At 45.8% G+C, this 14,816-nt stretch overlaps 1 protein-coding gene across 11 annotated transcripts in view; it reads left to right on the top strand.

Moving 5' to 3' along the window:
• The window catches only part of ERC1 (ELKS/RAB6-interacting/CAST family member 1), a 562,177-nt gene that overhangs the window by 408,749 nt on the left and 138,612 nt on the right, over positions 1-14,816 (top strand). The window contains exon 17 of one of the 11 annotated variants that reach the window (XM_039546781.1): positions 11,149-11,209. The exons of the other annotated variants lie outside the window; for them this stretch is intronic. Coding sequence (XP_039402715.1) covers positions 11,149-11,200 — 52 coding nt within the window. The 3' untranslated portion in view covers positions 11,201-11,209. Of the gene's footprint in view, positions 1-11,148; positions 11,210-14,816 lie in introns of those variants that run through there. 11 annotated transcript variants of the gene reach the window in all.

Genomic DNA, 14,816 nt, shown 5'->3' with positions numbered 1-14,816 from the left:
CCCTGTGGTGGCCCCCTCTCCGGCGCCTCCCTGGCTCCCACCCACGCACCGCGTGGGATCTGAACGCCTGCTCTCACCCAGGTCCAATCGTCCTCCCAAGGCGGTCCTCTCCCCTCCTCCAAATCCCCTGACCTCTTCACCTTCACTCATTGCTCCATCCGCCCATCTCCTTCGTCTTTCCCATCAAGTGCAGCTCCGGCCCACCCCCGCCAGCCGGCCTTCCCTCCCCAGTTTGGCCACATCTTTCCTCCTCCCTCTCCATCTTCCTCACGGCCACCTTGTTCGCAGGGCCTCGCACCCTCCAGCTCCCTTTCCGTCCCCGCCGCCTCTCCTGAGCGTGCTGCTTCGCCCTTCGCTCTTTGCTCAGCCTCGCCTCGACTTCTGCGCCACTTTCGGCTTCGCTCCGTCCACCAGCCCTTCAGTCCGCTGTGAGTTCTCTCATGCGTTCCTCTCTGCATACTCGTGCCGGAGCCGCCTTTCCGCAGCGGTCCTGGCGTTGGCAGCGTTCTTGCACGGCCTTCGTCCTGCTCCGCCAGTCATCGCACACCTGCTGGCAGCGTCCGCCTGCCTCCTGGGCGCGCCGCACCAGCACTTCCCAGCCAACGCCCCGCTCCACTCAGTTCCGGGTCCAGGACATATGCCACGCCAGAGCATCGTCTCCGTCTCACCCGGTCGCAGGTCTGCGCCGCGGCCAGCTACCGCTTGGGCGTCTCATGGATCCTCCAGCGCTAAGCAGGGGCAGCCGTCTCAGACAAGAGCAAAGATAGTACGGCAATAATGCCTCGAAGAAACTCAGATCCAAGTAGGCGTAGCCACTCGCGAGTGGATACTGGCCGAGTGAGGAGGCAGTAAAGGAACCTCCTGTGCCACAGGTTCCCGCGTGCTCAAAGACAGCGGGCGCCACCGAGGGCGGAGCAGGCTTTATATATTGCATTTGTCTGATTGTTTTTTCTTAAATTGTTAATGGCTTATATTTGGTCATGACTATTTAGTGCTTAGATGTCTCACAGGTCTGTGATAAATAAATACAACTGTGTTCTTTCTCTAGTCTTTTATTAAGAGACTAACTGTCAGTACAAAGGGCTATTTTTCCCACAGGAGAAAGGGAGTGTTCATTCAAATTTACCAGTCTCTGTGGTAAATTAGTTATGCTCAAAAAGACCCTCTCTACATGTTATTTAGTTTTCTACTAATCTAGTCAGGCAGTGGAAATTATTAATATTGTTGTTATTTTTGCAGTATTGCCTGCAGACATTCAACAGGGGTTAAGGGCCCCTTATATGAGGCACTATCCAAACAACACAGTCTGTGCCCCTGAGTGCTTACAACTTGGATTAAGAAAATGCAGCAAGTGAATAAACAGACAGGCAAGGAAGATAGGTGAACAAGGGTCACAGTAGAGACAGGTGCATTTACCAAAGTCTCAGTCAGTGGCTGGTCTGACAGTTGAATTTCAGTGGCTTGCTCTGAGCAAGAGACCATAACTCTCATTGGTCTATGTGGGGGTTGCCCTAATGTTTTATTATAAATTGATAGCAGTGCTAGGCTCTGGACCTGACACATTGAATATACTGGGAACAAAAACATAGTTCAGATGCCAGAAGTTCAAAATCAAGCCTTTGGAATGCAATAATAGGAACTCAGCAAATACCTGGAACAATTTACCAAGGGTCATGGTGGATTCTCCATCACTGACAATTTTTAAATCAAGACTGGATGTTTTTATAAAAGATCTGCTCTAGGATTTATTTTGTGGAGTTTCTATGGCCTTTGTTATGCAGGAGGTCAGACTAGATGATCACAATGGTCCCTTCGGGCCTGGGAATCTATGAATCTCATGCTGAAAGATGAAAACCACAATTACAGTTTCAGTCCTGTGTTACAAAGCAATTGCCAATAGAAATAGTTGTGCATGAGTTCTTCTATTATCTTTGCTCAGGATTGTATGGAGAGTGCTTTGGAGTTGGAAAGATTGCACCCAGGATAAAAAAAGGCATTGGGGTCTATAAGGCTACAATTAGGAAAAATGTGTTGGAGCACACTGAGGAGGGATTCAGAAAGGTCATAGTTCATACTATACAACTTTGTTGCGTTACACAGTATAAACTTGTCAATATAAATAGTCCCCAAATGACATTCAGAGGAAATTAACAGATGGGAAGAAAAATTTGGAGGTATAGGCAATAGAGGATGCAGATTCAGTGAGTTGGATAGATGCAAGAGATGCTTCCAGACAACAGGCGCTACAGAGCAGAAGTTTCCTGTACCAGTAGTATGTAGAGGGGCAGAGAGAAAACTGGTGCTAGATGATAAGATGGTGCAGAAAGGGAGGTAGAGACGGTGTTCATGTATAGTAGGTTGATGTAAGTCCATAGAGGTATTGAAAACACAGAATACAACTTTGAACTGAAATGAATTTGGAGTGAGTGGTATTGTTTGAGGATGGAAGTGATGAGGTCACATTTATTTGTTTGTGTGAAAAGGCAGACAGCAGTATTCGGCTCATTCTAGAATTGGGGAAGTGGGGTTTCATTCATAAGTTTGAGGATGATTTTTTTCTAAATACTTTGAAGTTTAATCTTATCTCCCTCCAAAGCTTCTCAACGTTGTTGTTTACCAGCAAGCCCCCCAAAAAATTCAGTTAAAATAATTGGTTACAACTCAGAAACACCATTTCAGTTATAATTGTTAATAAAGAAATGGAGTATTAACTGAGGGGAGACGGTATAGGGGCTTATTGGAAGAATGATTTCATATAGTTCTTCACCAGTGTTGAGCCAGGTTGATTTTTGTCCATCCTGAAAAAGCGGTGTCTGATGTAGGTTTCCGTACACTGGGTGTCTGATGCTGACCCACTGCCTCTCTGTAAGTAGAATTTCCCATTGCACCCTTTCGTGTTGCACTATTATTTTGATTTATCTGAAGTTTTTCCATTAACTTCAGGAAATAAGAGCCTGCCTTTAGTAATGTTTGTGAGCAAAGTCTGGTACCTGGCATCCTGATATTTAGAGTTTGATTGATTAGAGTTGTTGACTCTCAGAAATCAACTTCACTCTTATGCTATCTGATAGGGAATAGTGGAAGATCAGCCAAGGCGAGAGTCTCCAGAGTAAGGGAGCAGCACATTAGCCCTGCATTTCCAGAGTGAATGGTTTTCCTTCTAAGGAGACTCTGGAAAATAGCTTAACAATTCCTGGGGGAAGTAAGTTATAAAACTTGAGAAGGAGATATTTAAATCCTATGAGCCAGCCAGCCAGCAGCAGTGGAATTGGCCATCAGAACTCATAAAAGTCTCAACCAATCTCTTTTATTGTCTTGTGGCTGAAGCAATGAGATATCTCAGCTTTTGCATGGTGAACTTTCCCCATTGTGTCCTGTTTGCTACTGTTTATTTTTTTATGCAAAAAATAATGAGTGCTGTATTTAAAAGAAGATCTCTTTAGAATATGCTGTGGGAAAGGATATCGCAAAGGTCCCTCCAATTACTGAAGTTTCAGAATATGAGAGTAAATCAAATCTGAGATGCTACAACAGCTGATGAACTCACACTTGGGCCCAGTCATAGATTTGCTCTCTTTTAACATCATTTTAAACTATGGAAGCTGTGGGCAACATTTCAAATTTCCATACACTACACTTTGGATACCCTAAGTTCAACCAGGAAAAAAGTCAAGAATACAAAGGAATTTTCATTGATATGCTAGTTAAGAATCTGAAGTGTTTTGAAGATATTCCATCTCAACTGATAAGCTTTTTGTGAACCTGAATTTTACATTGAATTCTATGTGAACAATGCTCAGATCTGATACTCTTCGCTCATACTTGATATTACAATAATTGGCATGGTAATGGAACTTTGGCAGGAAGCAACAAATATTAACCACAAACCCAGACCTGAGGAGAATGAGTCTGAAGTATGAATCTGTCATCCAGTATATAAAGCTCTAGGAAAATATTTCCCATTACAGTTACAGGGCCAAATTTGGCCTTGGTTATCATTCTAGGATCTTGAAAGGAGTTGCAGCCATTCACACCAGGAGCGAATCCAGATGAACTAGTACATCATAGACCAGTGGTCTCCAGCCTTTTTACTCCCAAGATCACTTTTTGAATCTAAAGGCAACCCAGGATCTACCCCGCACCTTCCCCAAAGCCCCCCCCCCACTCACTCCACTTCCCCCCCCCCATCACTCAATCTCCCCCACCCTCCCTCACTTTCACCAGGCTGGGGTAGGGGGTTGGGATTTGGGAGGGGGTGCGGGCTCTGGGTTGAGCCTGGGGTAGGGGGTTGGAGTGCAGGAGTGGGTGAGGGATGCAAGCTCTAGGAGGGAGTTTGGGCGCAGGAGCGGGCTCCTGGCTGGGGCAGAGTGTTGGGGTGCAGGAGTGGGTACAGGGTGCTGGCTCTGGGAGGGGGGTCAGGGCTGGGGCAGAGGGTTGGGGTGCAGGAGCGGGTATGGGGTGCTGGCTCTGGAAAGGGGCTCAAGGATGTGGATTGGGGTGCGGCCTCCTGCCGGGCAGCACTTATCTCCAGTGGCTCCTGGTTAGCGGCGGGCACTGCAAAGCTAAGGCAGGCTCTCAGCCTACCCCAGTCCCACACTGCTCCCACAAGGGGCCAACGCATCCCTGCGGCCCCTGGGGTGGGAGGGCAGGGGGCATGTGGCTCCGTGCACTAGCCCCTCTCTGCAAGTACCGCCCCCGCAGCTCTCGCGGCCAATGGGAGCTGCGGGGTCGGTACTTGCAGGCAGGAACAGCGTGCGGAGGGAGACCCCTTCCCCCGAGGCTGCAGTGGCCTCTTCTGGGAGCAGTGTGAGGCCAGGGTAGGCAGGGAGTCTACCTTACCAGCAGCCACACTGCACTGCCGCCGGAGGTCACAATCGACTGGTTGGTGACCACTGTCATAGACCATTGGTATTTGATTCATTTATCCTGTGCAGGCCTTCATAAACTGGCACATGGGTTTAGGTCCAGGATGTCCAAAGAGTGCCCCATAAAATGTAGCCTGTAACTTCTCTGTTCCATACAGAGTTGCAGTTCACAGAGATTACAGGTCCCAGCATGACACTGTCTTGATTTTATAAGCCTTCCACATGGATCAAATTGCTGTATTGCATGCTGAGACCTATAATCTCTGCAGGCTACACTACTGTGTTAAAAGCGCTGTTTTGTTCAAATTAAGTGTCATCCTTGGGCCTCGTTTGAGTTGCCAATTTGGCCATCAGCTGGAAAATATTCAACAACCTATAGTTTAAATAGAACCATAGCAAATTTTAAATCCTAGCCATGATCCTGTACCACCAATTTCTGAAGCTGTGTATGATGTTGCCTCAAGCAATGATGGTGATTGATTATGAAACTGTATACAGTAATCATAGTTGATACTTTTTCATTAGTGCTTATTTCCCTTGTCTCAATCCTATTCCTTCTTTTTATAGCTGGATTCCCTTTTTTATTGAGTAACTGAGTCACACCTTTCTAGTTGCAGTTGCTGTACAGTATCTCCTCTCCTTACTAACCAAATGCCCTCTGGTTGTGTGTTTGGAAAGTTAGCCAGGCTGATTCATAATTTGACTGCACTTCAGTCTTTTGTTTCTTTAGTGGCATTGGCTCTGGCTTTTATTGGTGTTTGGTTTGCTAGATTGCAGCATTCCAAACCCACGTTTGTGGTATTTCATAATCTGCTTGTGACCTTTTTGGAGCAGGGTGGGGACAGCATATGCAATACAATTGTGGTCACTATGGTTTAAAATACAGCGGGGAACTTGGAGGTCCTAATCCATAGGAATTAGTCAGTAAAACAAAGTCTAATCCAGAAGAGAACTCTGGGGAATAGAATGTTTCCAATGGGAATTCATTAGAGCTGATACATTTCTTTTAAGCACTGCAGAGAGCTAACTTTCAGTCTTAAACTCTGCTATGAGGTACAGAGGAAACTTGCATGGAAAGTGTGTAAAATCAGTCTGTTCCTTACCTGTTCTTCTTAAATGTGAAACTATTTTCTGCTGTTTGTGTAAAGAAAACAATCTTTATGCCTCTTCCTGCAAGAGATGGCAGCATCTGATACAGGCACATTTAACAGCCAGATTATATAGGTTGTATGTGCAGTATCAAAGAAATAAAGGCTAAAATAATATTTGATAGTAGCACCGACCAACAAAAAACAAGCAAACAGGGAACTTCTTTCATTATTGCTGGTAAAGATCCCTGGTTTAGGGATCTGCATATACACTCCACATCATGTCTGGAGCTCCCTAGAAAGCTTAGACCTGTGAGGTTCCCACAGACGGAGCACTGTATGTGAGGTGTTATAGGGAGTCATGGCCCCCAGAACCGTTCATTGTTCTCCAGACACTGAAGCAGCAAGCCAGAACTCCCTGTTGTCCTTCTTTTAATTTTGTCAGCTATTTTTGTTAGGAATAGTTATTTATAATTTTAATAGGTTTTTAGGTAAGTTATAGTCCAGATAAATTTGGTATTCCAGAATACTTCCATAGATAGTGAACAACAAAAATAGATCTGTTTGCAATATGGAAGAACTCCAATCCTGAAAAAAGGACCAAGTTCCAGTTCCCTGACAGATGCCTTTTTATTAAGCCTTTTAGCAAAACTAATGACATACTGTTTGTACCTCTGAAAGACCAATTCCTCCTTTAGCTATCCCTGAAATATGCATTCTTTATGGCAGTAGCATCAACCGGGAGAGTTAGTGCAATCCAGGATTTAATGGCTTCTTCAACCCTTAGCCAAGCAGTCGGCCATAGCGATCGTTCGCCATTTGGTCCATTCCTGCGTGGCCACAAGGGCTTGATGGCCCAAGAGTCCAACATTGGAACAGACTTGAACCCATGTAATAGGGGTGTCTGTCTCTGGGCCGTCTCCATCCTTCAATTTAATGGCTGATCTTCTTTAATCTCCCATAAACACAAGGTGATACTGCAGTCTCACCCCAAATGTATTCATAAAATGGTCACTAACTGTCATCTAAATCCATCTGTTTGCCAGTTTTGTTTCCCAAACTATATTCTTTTCCAGGGGAGGCTAGGTTACACACTTAAAATACTAAAAAAGACCCTTAGAAAGAATCATAATGGCATAAAACGATTTTGTAAATACCCCAGATTATTTGTGTTTACACCGATAGAGAATAGACTGTCTCCTCCCAGCACATGTCAAATTAAGTTAAGACTTGTTAGCAGATATCCCAGTCCCTAATGGTATCAGTGCACATTCTACCCGTTCCAAGCAACTTCTAGGATATGTTTTTTAAATGTCTACTTGTAGAAACAAGTAGAGCTGCTGCTTACAGCTCAGTACACATCTTTATTCATTGAGATCTGATGTTCAGTTTGGGAAAGCAGTCATTGTTTAAATATCCTCATTGTTCCCAACTACTTGGAGATTTGTTACTTGCATAATTTGAGTTCTCCAGAGAGAGAGAGAGAGTGTGTGTGTGTGTATACACACTCCTCACATTCCTTCTTCAGAATCTGCATTAGCTTCTGAGAGGATGGAAGGAACTAAAGGGTCTGTAGGAGACAAAGTCTCCTAATGTATCTTCCCAGAGAGTGTTGCATCATTAAAAACAGGGTCTTTGTGGCCCCCAAAGGGTGAGAGCTTTCTGGTTCCTGGCTTGGTGTGAAGTATGTATTTGCATCCCAAGACTGTTGTTACTTGAACTCCAGTCACTGGTGAATAATTCTTCTTAGCTGGCTCAAGGGCTTGGTTTAGGGATGAATGGGGTATTTTACCTTCAGGGGGAGAGTGTGAATCAAGAGGACAGTGACAGAACTGAGCTATGGAGTTTGAACTTTCCTCTCAGACTACAAATTGTTCATCCAGAATAGGATTTACATTTGTTGATGAGTAGATGTGGAATATTTTGCACTGCCACGACCTGTGGCAGTGCAAAATAACCTGTGTATAAACAGGATTTCAGTCACCAATGCTGTTAATCCAGTTCTTTTCACACACATTTAATTCATTTTTAAGAAATTAGTAACAAAATATCCTACACCTTTGAAAAAACCAGAGAAGTGAAAGAAATATTTGATGGCTCCATTTCTCTCATATACCACTGAAGGCGGAGAAATTGTTTCATCACATTATTACGTTGTTTTAATTTTTATTGATCTGATTTACAACTTTAATGTTTTGTTTAAACATAGGGTTTTATCTTTTTCTCTTTTTTCTTAAATAGTTATAAATGTTTTATAAAATGCATATTATTTACTCCGCTGACCATGCGGGATAAGCCTGGATTGACCAGTTCTTCTGTATTGTTGGGCAGTTCCTTCAAAGTATAATTAAATGGGATTGGAGAGGTATCATTTACCCAAGAGATTGGCATAGCCCCCTGGAGTCATTCAGATCCATCAAGTATTAATGTAATTAGGGTGTGTACACTCCAGTGGAAACCTGCTCCAAATTGGATTCAACTGAAACTATTTTAGATATTTTTAGTGCAAAGATATTGGTATGTATTCCGATATTCCACAATTATCATTTGCCAAAGGTGGTAATTATAATTGAAGCCATTTTGAGTTATAGAAAAGCAAAAAGGTCAACCTTTTGTATGCTTTTTTTTAAAAAGCTGTGATATGAAAAACTGACTTGGAGAGTCAGGAGGGAGCTAAGCACTCATGCTCTACATTTCAGCCTGGAGTGAATTTTTACAGCCAAATTCCAAACCCTTAAAACCATAGGACTTCAAGTAAGTGTTGACACAGCAGTAACCTGAGCAGTATGAATAGTGCCGCTTGAATACTGTGGATGTTCAGGAGCTGCGCCTTCTGATGGAAAGCACAGAAGTACAGACAATGCACAGGGAAAGCTATTGTGAACCTGTTTCAGCGGGTCTTTGCTAAGGAGGTTTGGGAGGAACTAATATGGCTGTAGATTAATTCCATCTGCTTTGCCTTTCCTAACCATGCTGTGAAGGTAGGAAGTTGTAAGTCACAGGCTAAATGTACAGCTACTGCCTTCTGCCACTTTAAGGGTCTGTAAAGAGTTTCTTTAATTGCAAAAGATGTCTGAAGTCTTGCTCTGTTATAATTTCCTAATTTCCTTCCATTTTCCCATGTGCTGACCCCCTATATTGTCTTCTCCCAAGTCCTTAAGTTTCTAGGTCAGCACTCATGCAAGAAGTAGTTTTTCTAGTGTTCACGTGGTCAGGTGTCTGGGACCTGCAGAGGAGCAGCGTGTTTAAAAAATCATTTAGCTGATCTGACTTTGTGGTTTGAACAGAGTCTGTGTGGCCAGTATTGCTGCCAGCACCTGAGGGAACCAGAGCTCTCTTTCCACATTACAAACACACAACAGATTAGATTGGAGACAAATTCTGCATCAAATGGAGGTCCCCAGAGCAGTTGTGCTCTGCCACAAAACAGGAAAAGTCTCAGAAATTCCACCGAAGAGATTAACTCCTCTATAGCATTGAATGAAGAATATGGTGAAAGAGAGTCTTCCTTTCTAAGATATGGGGAATTGCCTCACTATGTGAACTCCATGCTCTAGGAGCAGCAGCGCCAATCATTCTACTGATAAATTCTGTTCATTTGTTTGGTTCCTGAACTGCTTCACGTTTCCTGTGTTGGGAACATATATGGTATTAGTACAATTACTTCCTGTTGCCTGCTTCATTCTCCTTCAAAGGGCACGACTTCTCTCTAAATTGGAGAATTAAAGACTCTCTCGAGTGTTGTAATGAAATAAAATCTCTACGTCTACAGGTCATCAGTCTTATTCTGTCCCTCATTCACCATCCACACACTCCTCTCTTCAACCCCCACCCCCAACTAATCAACCTAGCACTGGGCGCTCTGAAATGTTTGCTAAGAAAACAGCCCTGTTTTGACAGACAGCAATTATAGCACCTGGGCTTAAGGCAGACTTTACAACTCTTCTGGGGATCTCTTATGAATAGTTACCATGAGGTCAGCACAGCCCTGTGCAAACAAGCTGTGTAACCAATCTGCACTCAAAGCCCCCTTCTTCTCCAACTACTTCCCAATAAGTGACTGACTGACATGGATGTTCCTTTACCATTTACACTGATTCTGGAAGGATTCTCACTGTCTTTACTAAATTAGTGATGTGGGGGATTAGAGGAGAGACTCAGACCCTGGATCAGCAGGACTTGTTTGAAGTCCTATATATACCTTGTTTAGATTTGTGCAATTATAGCTTGTTGGACTGAGATTGGTTATTTCAGGACTGAAAGGCTTCCTGAGGTGCAAATATGGTGCTTTATGTAGAAAACTAAATGTAGGATATAAACTGAGATCAGTATTAACTTCTGTCTGTGCCCTTCTTGGAGGCAGATTGCCAGATCTCGTGTGGTGGTTCATCGCCCATCAAACATTTGTGGCATACTTCTTGGTAAAGAGGAAATTGGATTCCCACTAACCTTCTATGATCTCTGTCATATGCTGCCTTTTCTAACCTGTCCTTGGGAATCTGTTTCTTCTGACCAATTACCCTCTTCATACACGCGTCTCTCCTATTTTCCCCCAGATTTGCTGCTTTAGTTTCATTCATTATATCACTTCGCACTGTGGGAAGCTTGGGCTGGGATAGCTGAAATTTCCTCTTTAGGCAGCACTCTTCCACTATTCCTTGGGCCTACACTAGGGAAAAAGGTGGGCTTCTTTAGAGTGAGATAGCTAATGTGAGTTAGCTTTCTTGTTGTAAAATCCTAGTGTAGGCAAGGGAAGTGGTTTTAGGTTCATCCTGGCCAGCTACACTAATATTTTACGAGATAGCGATCTTGTTTAAAACCAAAATAAAAACCCTTTTTCCTAGTTTAGACCTGGCAATGGAGAGTTGTCTTGGGCATTACTCTTTGCAAAATTTTCAGATATGCGAGAATAGATTATATTTAATTTTTGCCCATGTTTTTATTTATTTTTTAAAAGTAGAATCCTAACTCTATTTTTAAATGAACTACCTCAAAGTCTTTCCACAGTGAGGTGTACAGGACAGAAAATGTGAATGGCTGACTTTTCTGTGAAGAAACTATCTGTTCCAGTCAGGCTGTTTTTGCTTTTCTCCCCTCAGCATGACCTCTGCTTTGAGCATGCACTGGCCTCTGTCAGTATCTCAATGGGGAAGAAGGGCTTTCATACATCTTTGAATACACTGTTCTCTTTGCAGTGAGACGAGACGGCTTGATCTCTCTGAGGAACACAGCTCTGGAACCACATGAAAGTTAGCACTGTTAATCCCCTTGCTATGGTTTGTGGTAAACTTCAGTTACCATATTACACCAAGGGTAATGTTTAATAGGAGACACTAGCCTTGGGAGAAAAAAACTCCAGTCCACTTGGCTCTTGACTGCAGCCTGAAAAGTATCACCTTGAAAGAACTGGCAAACTTAGAATGCTATTTAGCCTTTCATGGAATCTCTGGCTGATATCCTTTGTGTTGTAACATACCTGAGTTCCAGGGTCAAAGCACATTGAGTGGACTCCATGATTTACACAGGTCTGAAGTTATTAAATTTTAATAGGAGACTATAGTCTAGATCAGTGGTGGGCAACCCGCATGCCGCACGCGGCCCTTCAGGGTAATCCACTGGCAGGCTGTGAGACAGTTTGTTTACATTGGCCATCCGCAGGCACGGCCTTCTGCAGGCACGGCCATCAGCAGCTCCCACTGGCCGCGGTTCGCCATTCCCGGCCAATTGGAGCTGCGGGAAGTGGAATGGGCTGCAGGGACATGCATTCCAGATAAGGCTCCAACCTTTCCCTCCCACTCCACCCATGAGGCACTACTTTATGTCATGGCTAACATCCCTCAAGCAAAGGATTAGGTAGGATATTTTGGGGAGTCTGTTGGTGTTGTTTCTTGTTTGACTAAGGGATCACTTGTTAAGCAGTTAAAGGTACTCCATTCTCATAGTGGTTTAGGTTGCTACATCTAGAAAAGAAGGTTTTTAAAGATGGAAAAAAAACAGTTGTGTGTTCACTTAGACATACCATAATGGATACGCATAAGGGTATGTCTACACTACAAGAGTAGTTCGATTTAACTTAGGTCGAATTTGTGGATTCGACCTTATGAAGTCGAATTTGTATATCCACACTAAGGACACTAATTCGACTTTGTGAGTCCACACTAATGGGGCAAGCGTCGACATTGGAAGCGGTGCATTCTGGGCAGCTATCCCACAGTTCCCGCAGTCCCCGCTTCCCATTGGAATGCTGGGTAGAGCCCCCAATGCCTGCTGGGGGAAAAATGTGTCGAGGGTGGTTTTGGGTAACTGTCGTCATTCAACCGTCACTCCCGCCCTCCCTCCCTGAAAGCGCCTGCGGGAAATCTGTTCGCGCACTTTTCTGGTCAGTGACAGCGCGGACGCCACAGCACTGTGAGCATGGAGCCCGCTGCGATCATCACTGCACTTATGGCCGTTGTCAACTCCTCGCACCTTATCGTTCACCTCTTCCACAGTCAGCTGCTGAGAAATCGGGCGAGGAGGCTCCGGCAGCGCGGTGAGGACATGAAGTGTCAGAGTGGCACAGACCTCTCACAAAGCACGGGATCCCGCGCCGCGGAGATCATGGTGGCAATGGGTCACGTTCATGCTGTGGAACGGCGATTCTGGGCCCGGGAAACAAGCACGGACTGGTGGGACCGCATAGTGCTGCAGGTCTGGGATGAATCACAGTGGCTGCGAAACTTCAGGATGCGTAAGGGCACTTTCCTTGAACTCTGTGACTTGCTGTCCCCTGCCCTGAAGCGCCAAGACACCCGGATGCGAGCAGCCCTGAGTGTGCAGAAGCGAGTGGCCATAGCCCTCTGGAAACTTGCAACGCCAGACAGCTACCGGTCAGTAGCGAACCACTTTGGCATGGGCAAATCTACCGTGGGGGTTGCTGTGATGCAAGTAGCCCACGCAATCGTTGACCTACTGCTCTCAAAGGTAGTGACCCTGGGAAACGTCCAGGTCGTCATAGATGGCTTCGCCGCGATGGGATTCCCAAACTGCGGTGGGGCTATAGATGAGACTCACATCCCTATCCTGGGACCAGCACACCAGGCCAGCCAATATATTAACAGAAAGGGCTACTTTTCAATGGTGCTGCAAGCACTGGTGGACCATAGGGGACGTTTTACCAACATCTACGTCGGGTGGCCTGGCAAGGTTCATGACGCGCGTGTTTTCAGGAAGTCTTGTCTGTTTAGACGCCTGCAGGAAGGTAGTTTCTTCCCGGACCACAAAATAACTGTTGGGGATGTGGAGATGCCTACAGTGATCCTCGGGGACCCAGCCTACCCGCTAATGCCCTGGCTCATGAAGCCCTATACAGGTGCCCTGGACAGTGACAAAGAACTCTTCAACTACCGGCTGAGCAAGTGCAGAATGGTGGTGGAGTGTGCTTTCGGACGTCTCAAGGGGAGATGGAGGAGCTTACTGACTCGCTCGGATCTCAGCGAAACCAATATCCCCATTGTTATTGCAGCTTGCTGTGTGCTCCACAATCTCTGTGAAAGCAAGGGGGGGAGACCTTTATGGCGGGATGGGAGGTTGAGGCAAATTGCCTGGCTGCTGATTACGCTCAGCCAGACACCCGTGCAATTAGAAGAGCCCAGCGGGAAGCGCTGTGCATCCGGGAGGCTTTGAAAGCTAGGTTCCTCAGAGAGCAGGGTAACCTATGACTGTCCAGTCTCTTTACAGAGAAGCTGAACCTGCCCCCGTTTCAGTTACTATTGACTTTTTTCAGCGGTTACATACCCCGTTCACCAGGTTTCCCCCCTTCCAACAGACGTTTAAAAATAAAGTTATTGGAACATTGTTAATTAACAAAGTTTTATTTACTAACGAATTCGCGTTAAAGGGTTCAAACAGGGACGCAGACTGTGGTGGGTACGGTGTGCAGGAAGGGGTGGGTTTGCAGGAAGGGGTGAGGGGTGTGTGGGAAGGGTGAGTAGGTGTAGGGGGATGAGGGCTCTGGCTGGGGCTCAGGGCATCGGAGAGGCTCATGGCTAGGGTGGAAGGGCATGGTAAGGGCAGCCTGACCTTGCCATTTCTGGATGCCAGGCGCTAGGACCCTGGGGCAGCATACACCTCCCAGACTGACCTGGGGCAGCAGACACCTCCCAGAGTGACCTGGGTGCCTAGTGACTGCACTCTGTGTGTGACCTGCTGTTGATCCTGCTCCCATGTCTGTACCCTGCTAATGGTGGCTGTCCTATGCAATTAACAAACCCCTCCCCCCCTTCACACAAAGTCTTCTGCAAAGAAACATGACAGAAAAAGGAATTAACAGCAAACTATTTTTAATACTCAACTACACAGTTGGGGGATGAAACTGGGATTTGGGATTGGGTGAGCCAGGAAGGGAAGCAATTCTCAAACTTTAGGGAATGAGAGCTGTTTGGTACATGAGCGCTCTGCTGGGGTGGAGTGACAGTTTTCACGGCCCCTAGCGCCCCTCCTTCTTGTTATTTTGGGTGAGGGGTGGACAGGACTTTGTGGCGGGGGAGGGCGGTTGCAGATACAGTGCATGGGGGCTCTCTCCTCCTGCCTGCAGTCCTGCAGAACATCCACAAGGCGCCGGACCGTGTCCGTTTGCTCCCTCATTAGGCCAAGCAGCGTTTGAGTCGACTGCTGGTCTTCCTGCCGCCACCTGTCCTCCCGTTCGCTGTGTGAGCGCTGGTACTGAGAGAGGGTCTCCCTCCACTGGTTCTGCTCGGCCGCCTCGGTTCTGGAGCAGGCCATCAGTTCAGCGAACATCTCGTCCCGAGTCTTTTTCTTTCGCCGTCTAATCTGCGCCAGCCTCTGTGAGGGGGATGCCGGGGCAGGTCGGGAAACAGCCGCA

The sequence above is a fragment of the Mauremys reevesii genome, linkage group 1 (genome assembly GCF_016161935.1).
Source record: "Mauremys reevesii isolate NIE-2019 linkage group 1, ASM1616193v1, whole genome shotgun sequence".
NCBI classification, from domain to species: Eukaryota; Metazoa; Chordata; order Testudines; family Geoemydidae; genus Mauremys; species Mauremys reevesii.
This window is presented reverse-complemented; position numbering and strand designations above follow the sequence as displayed.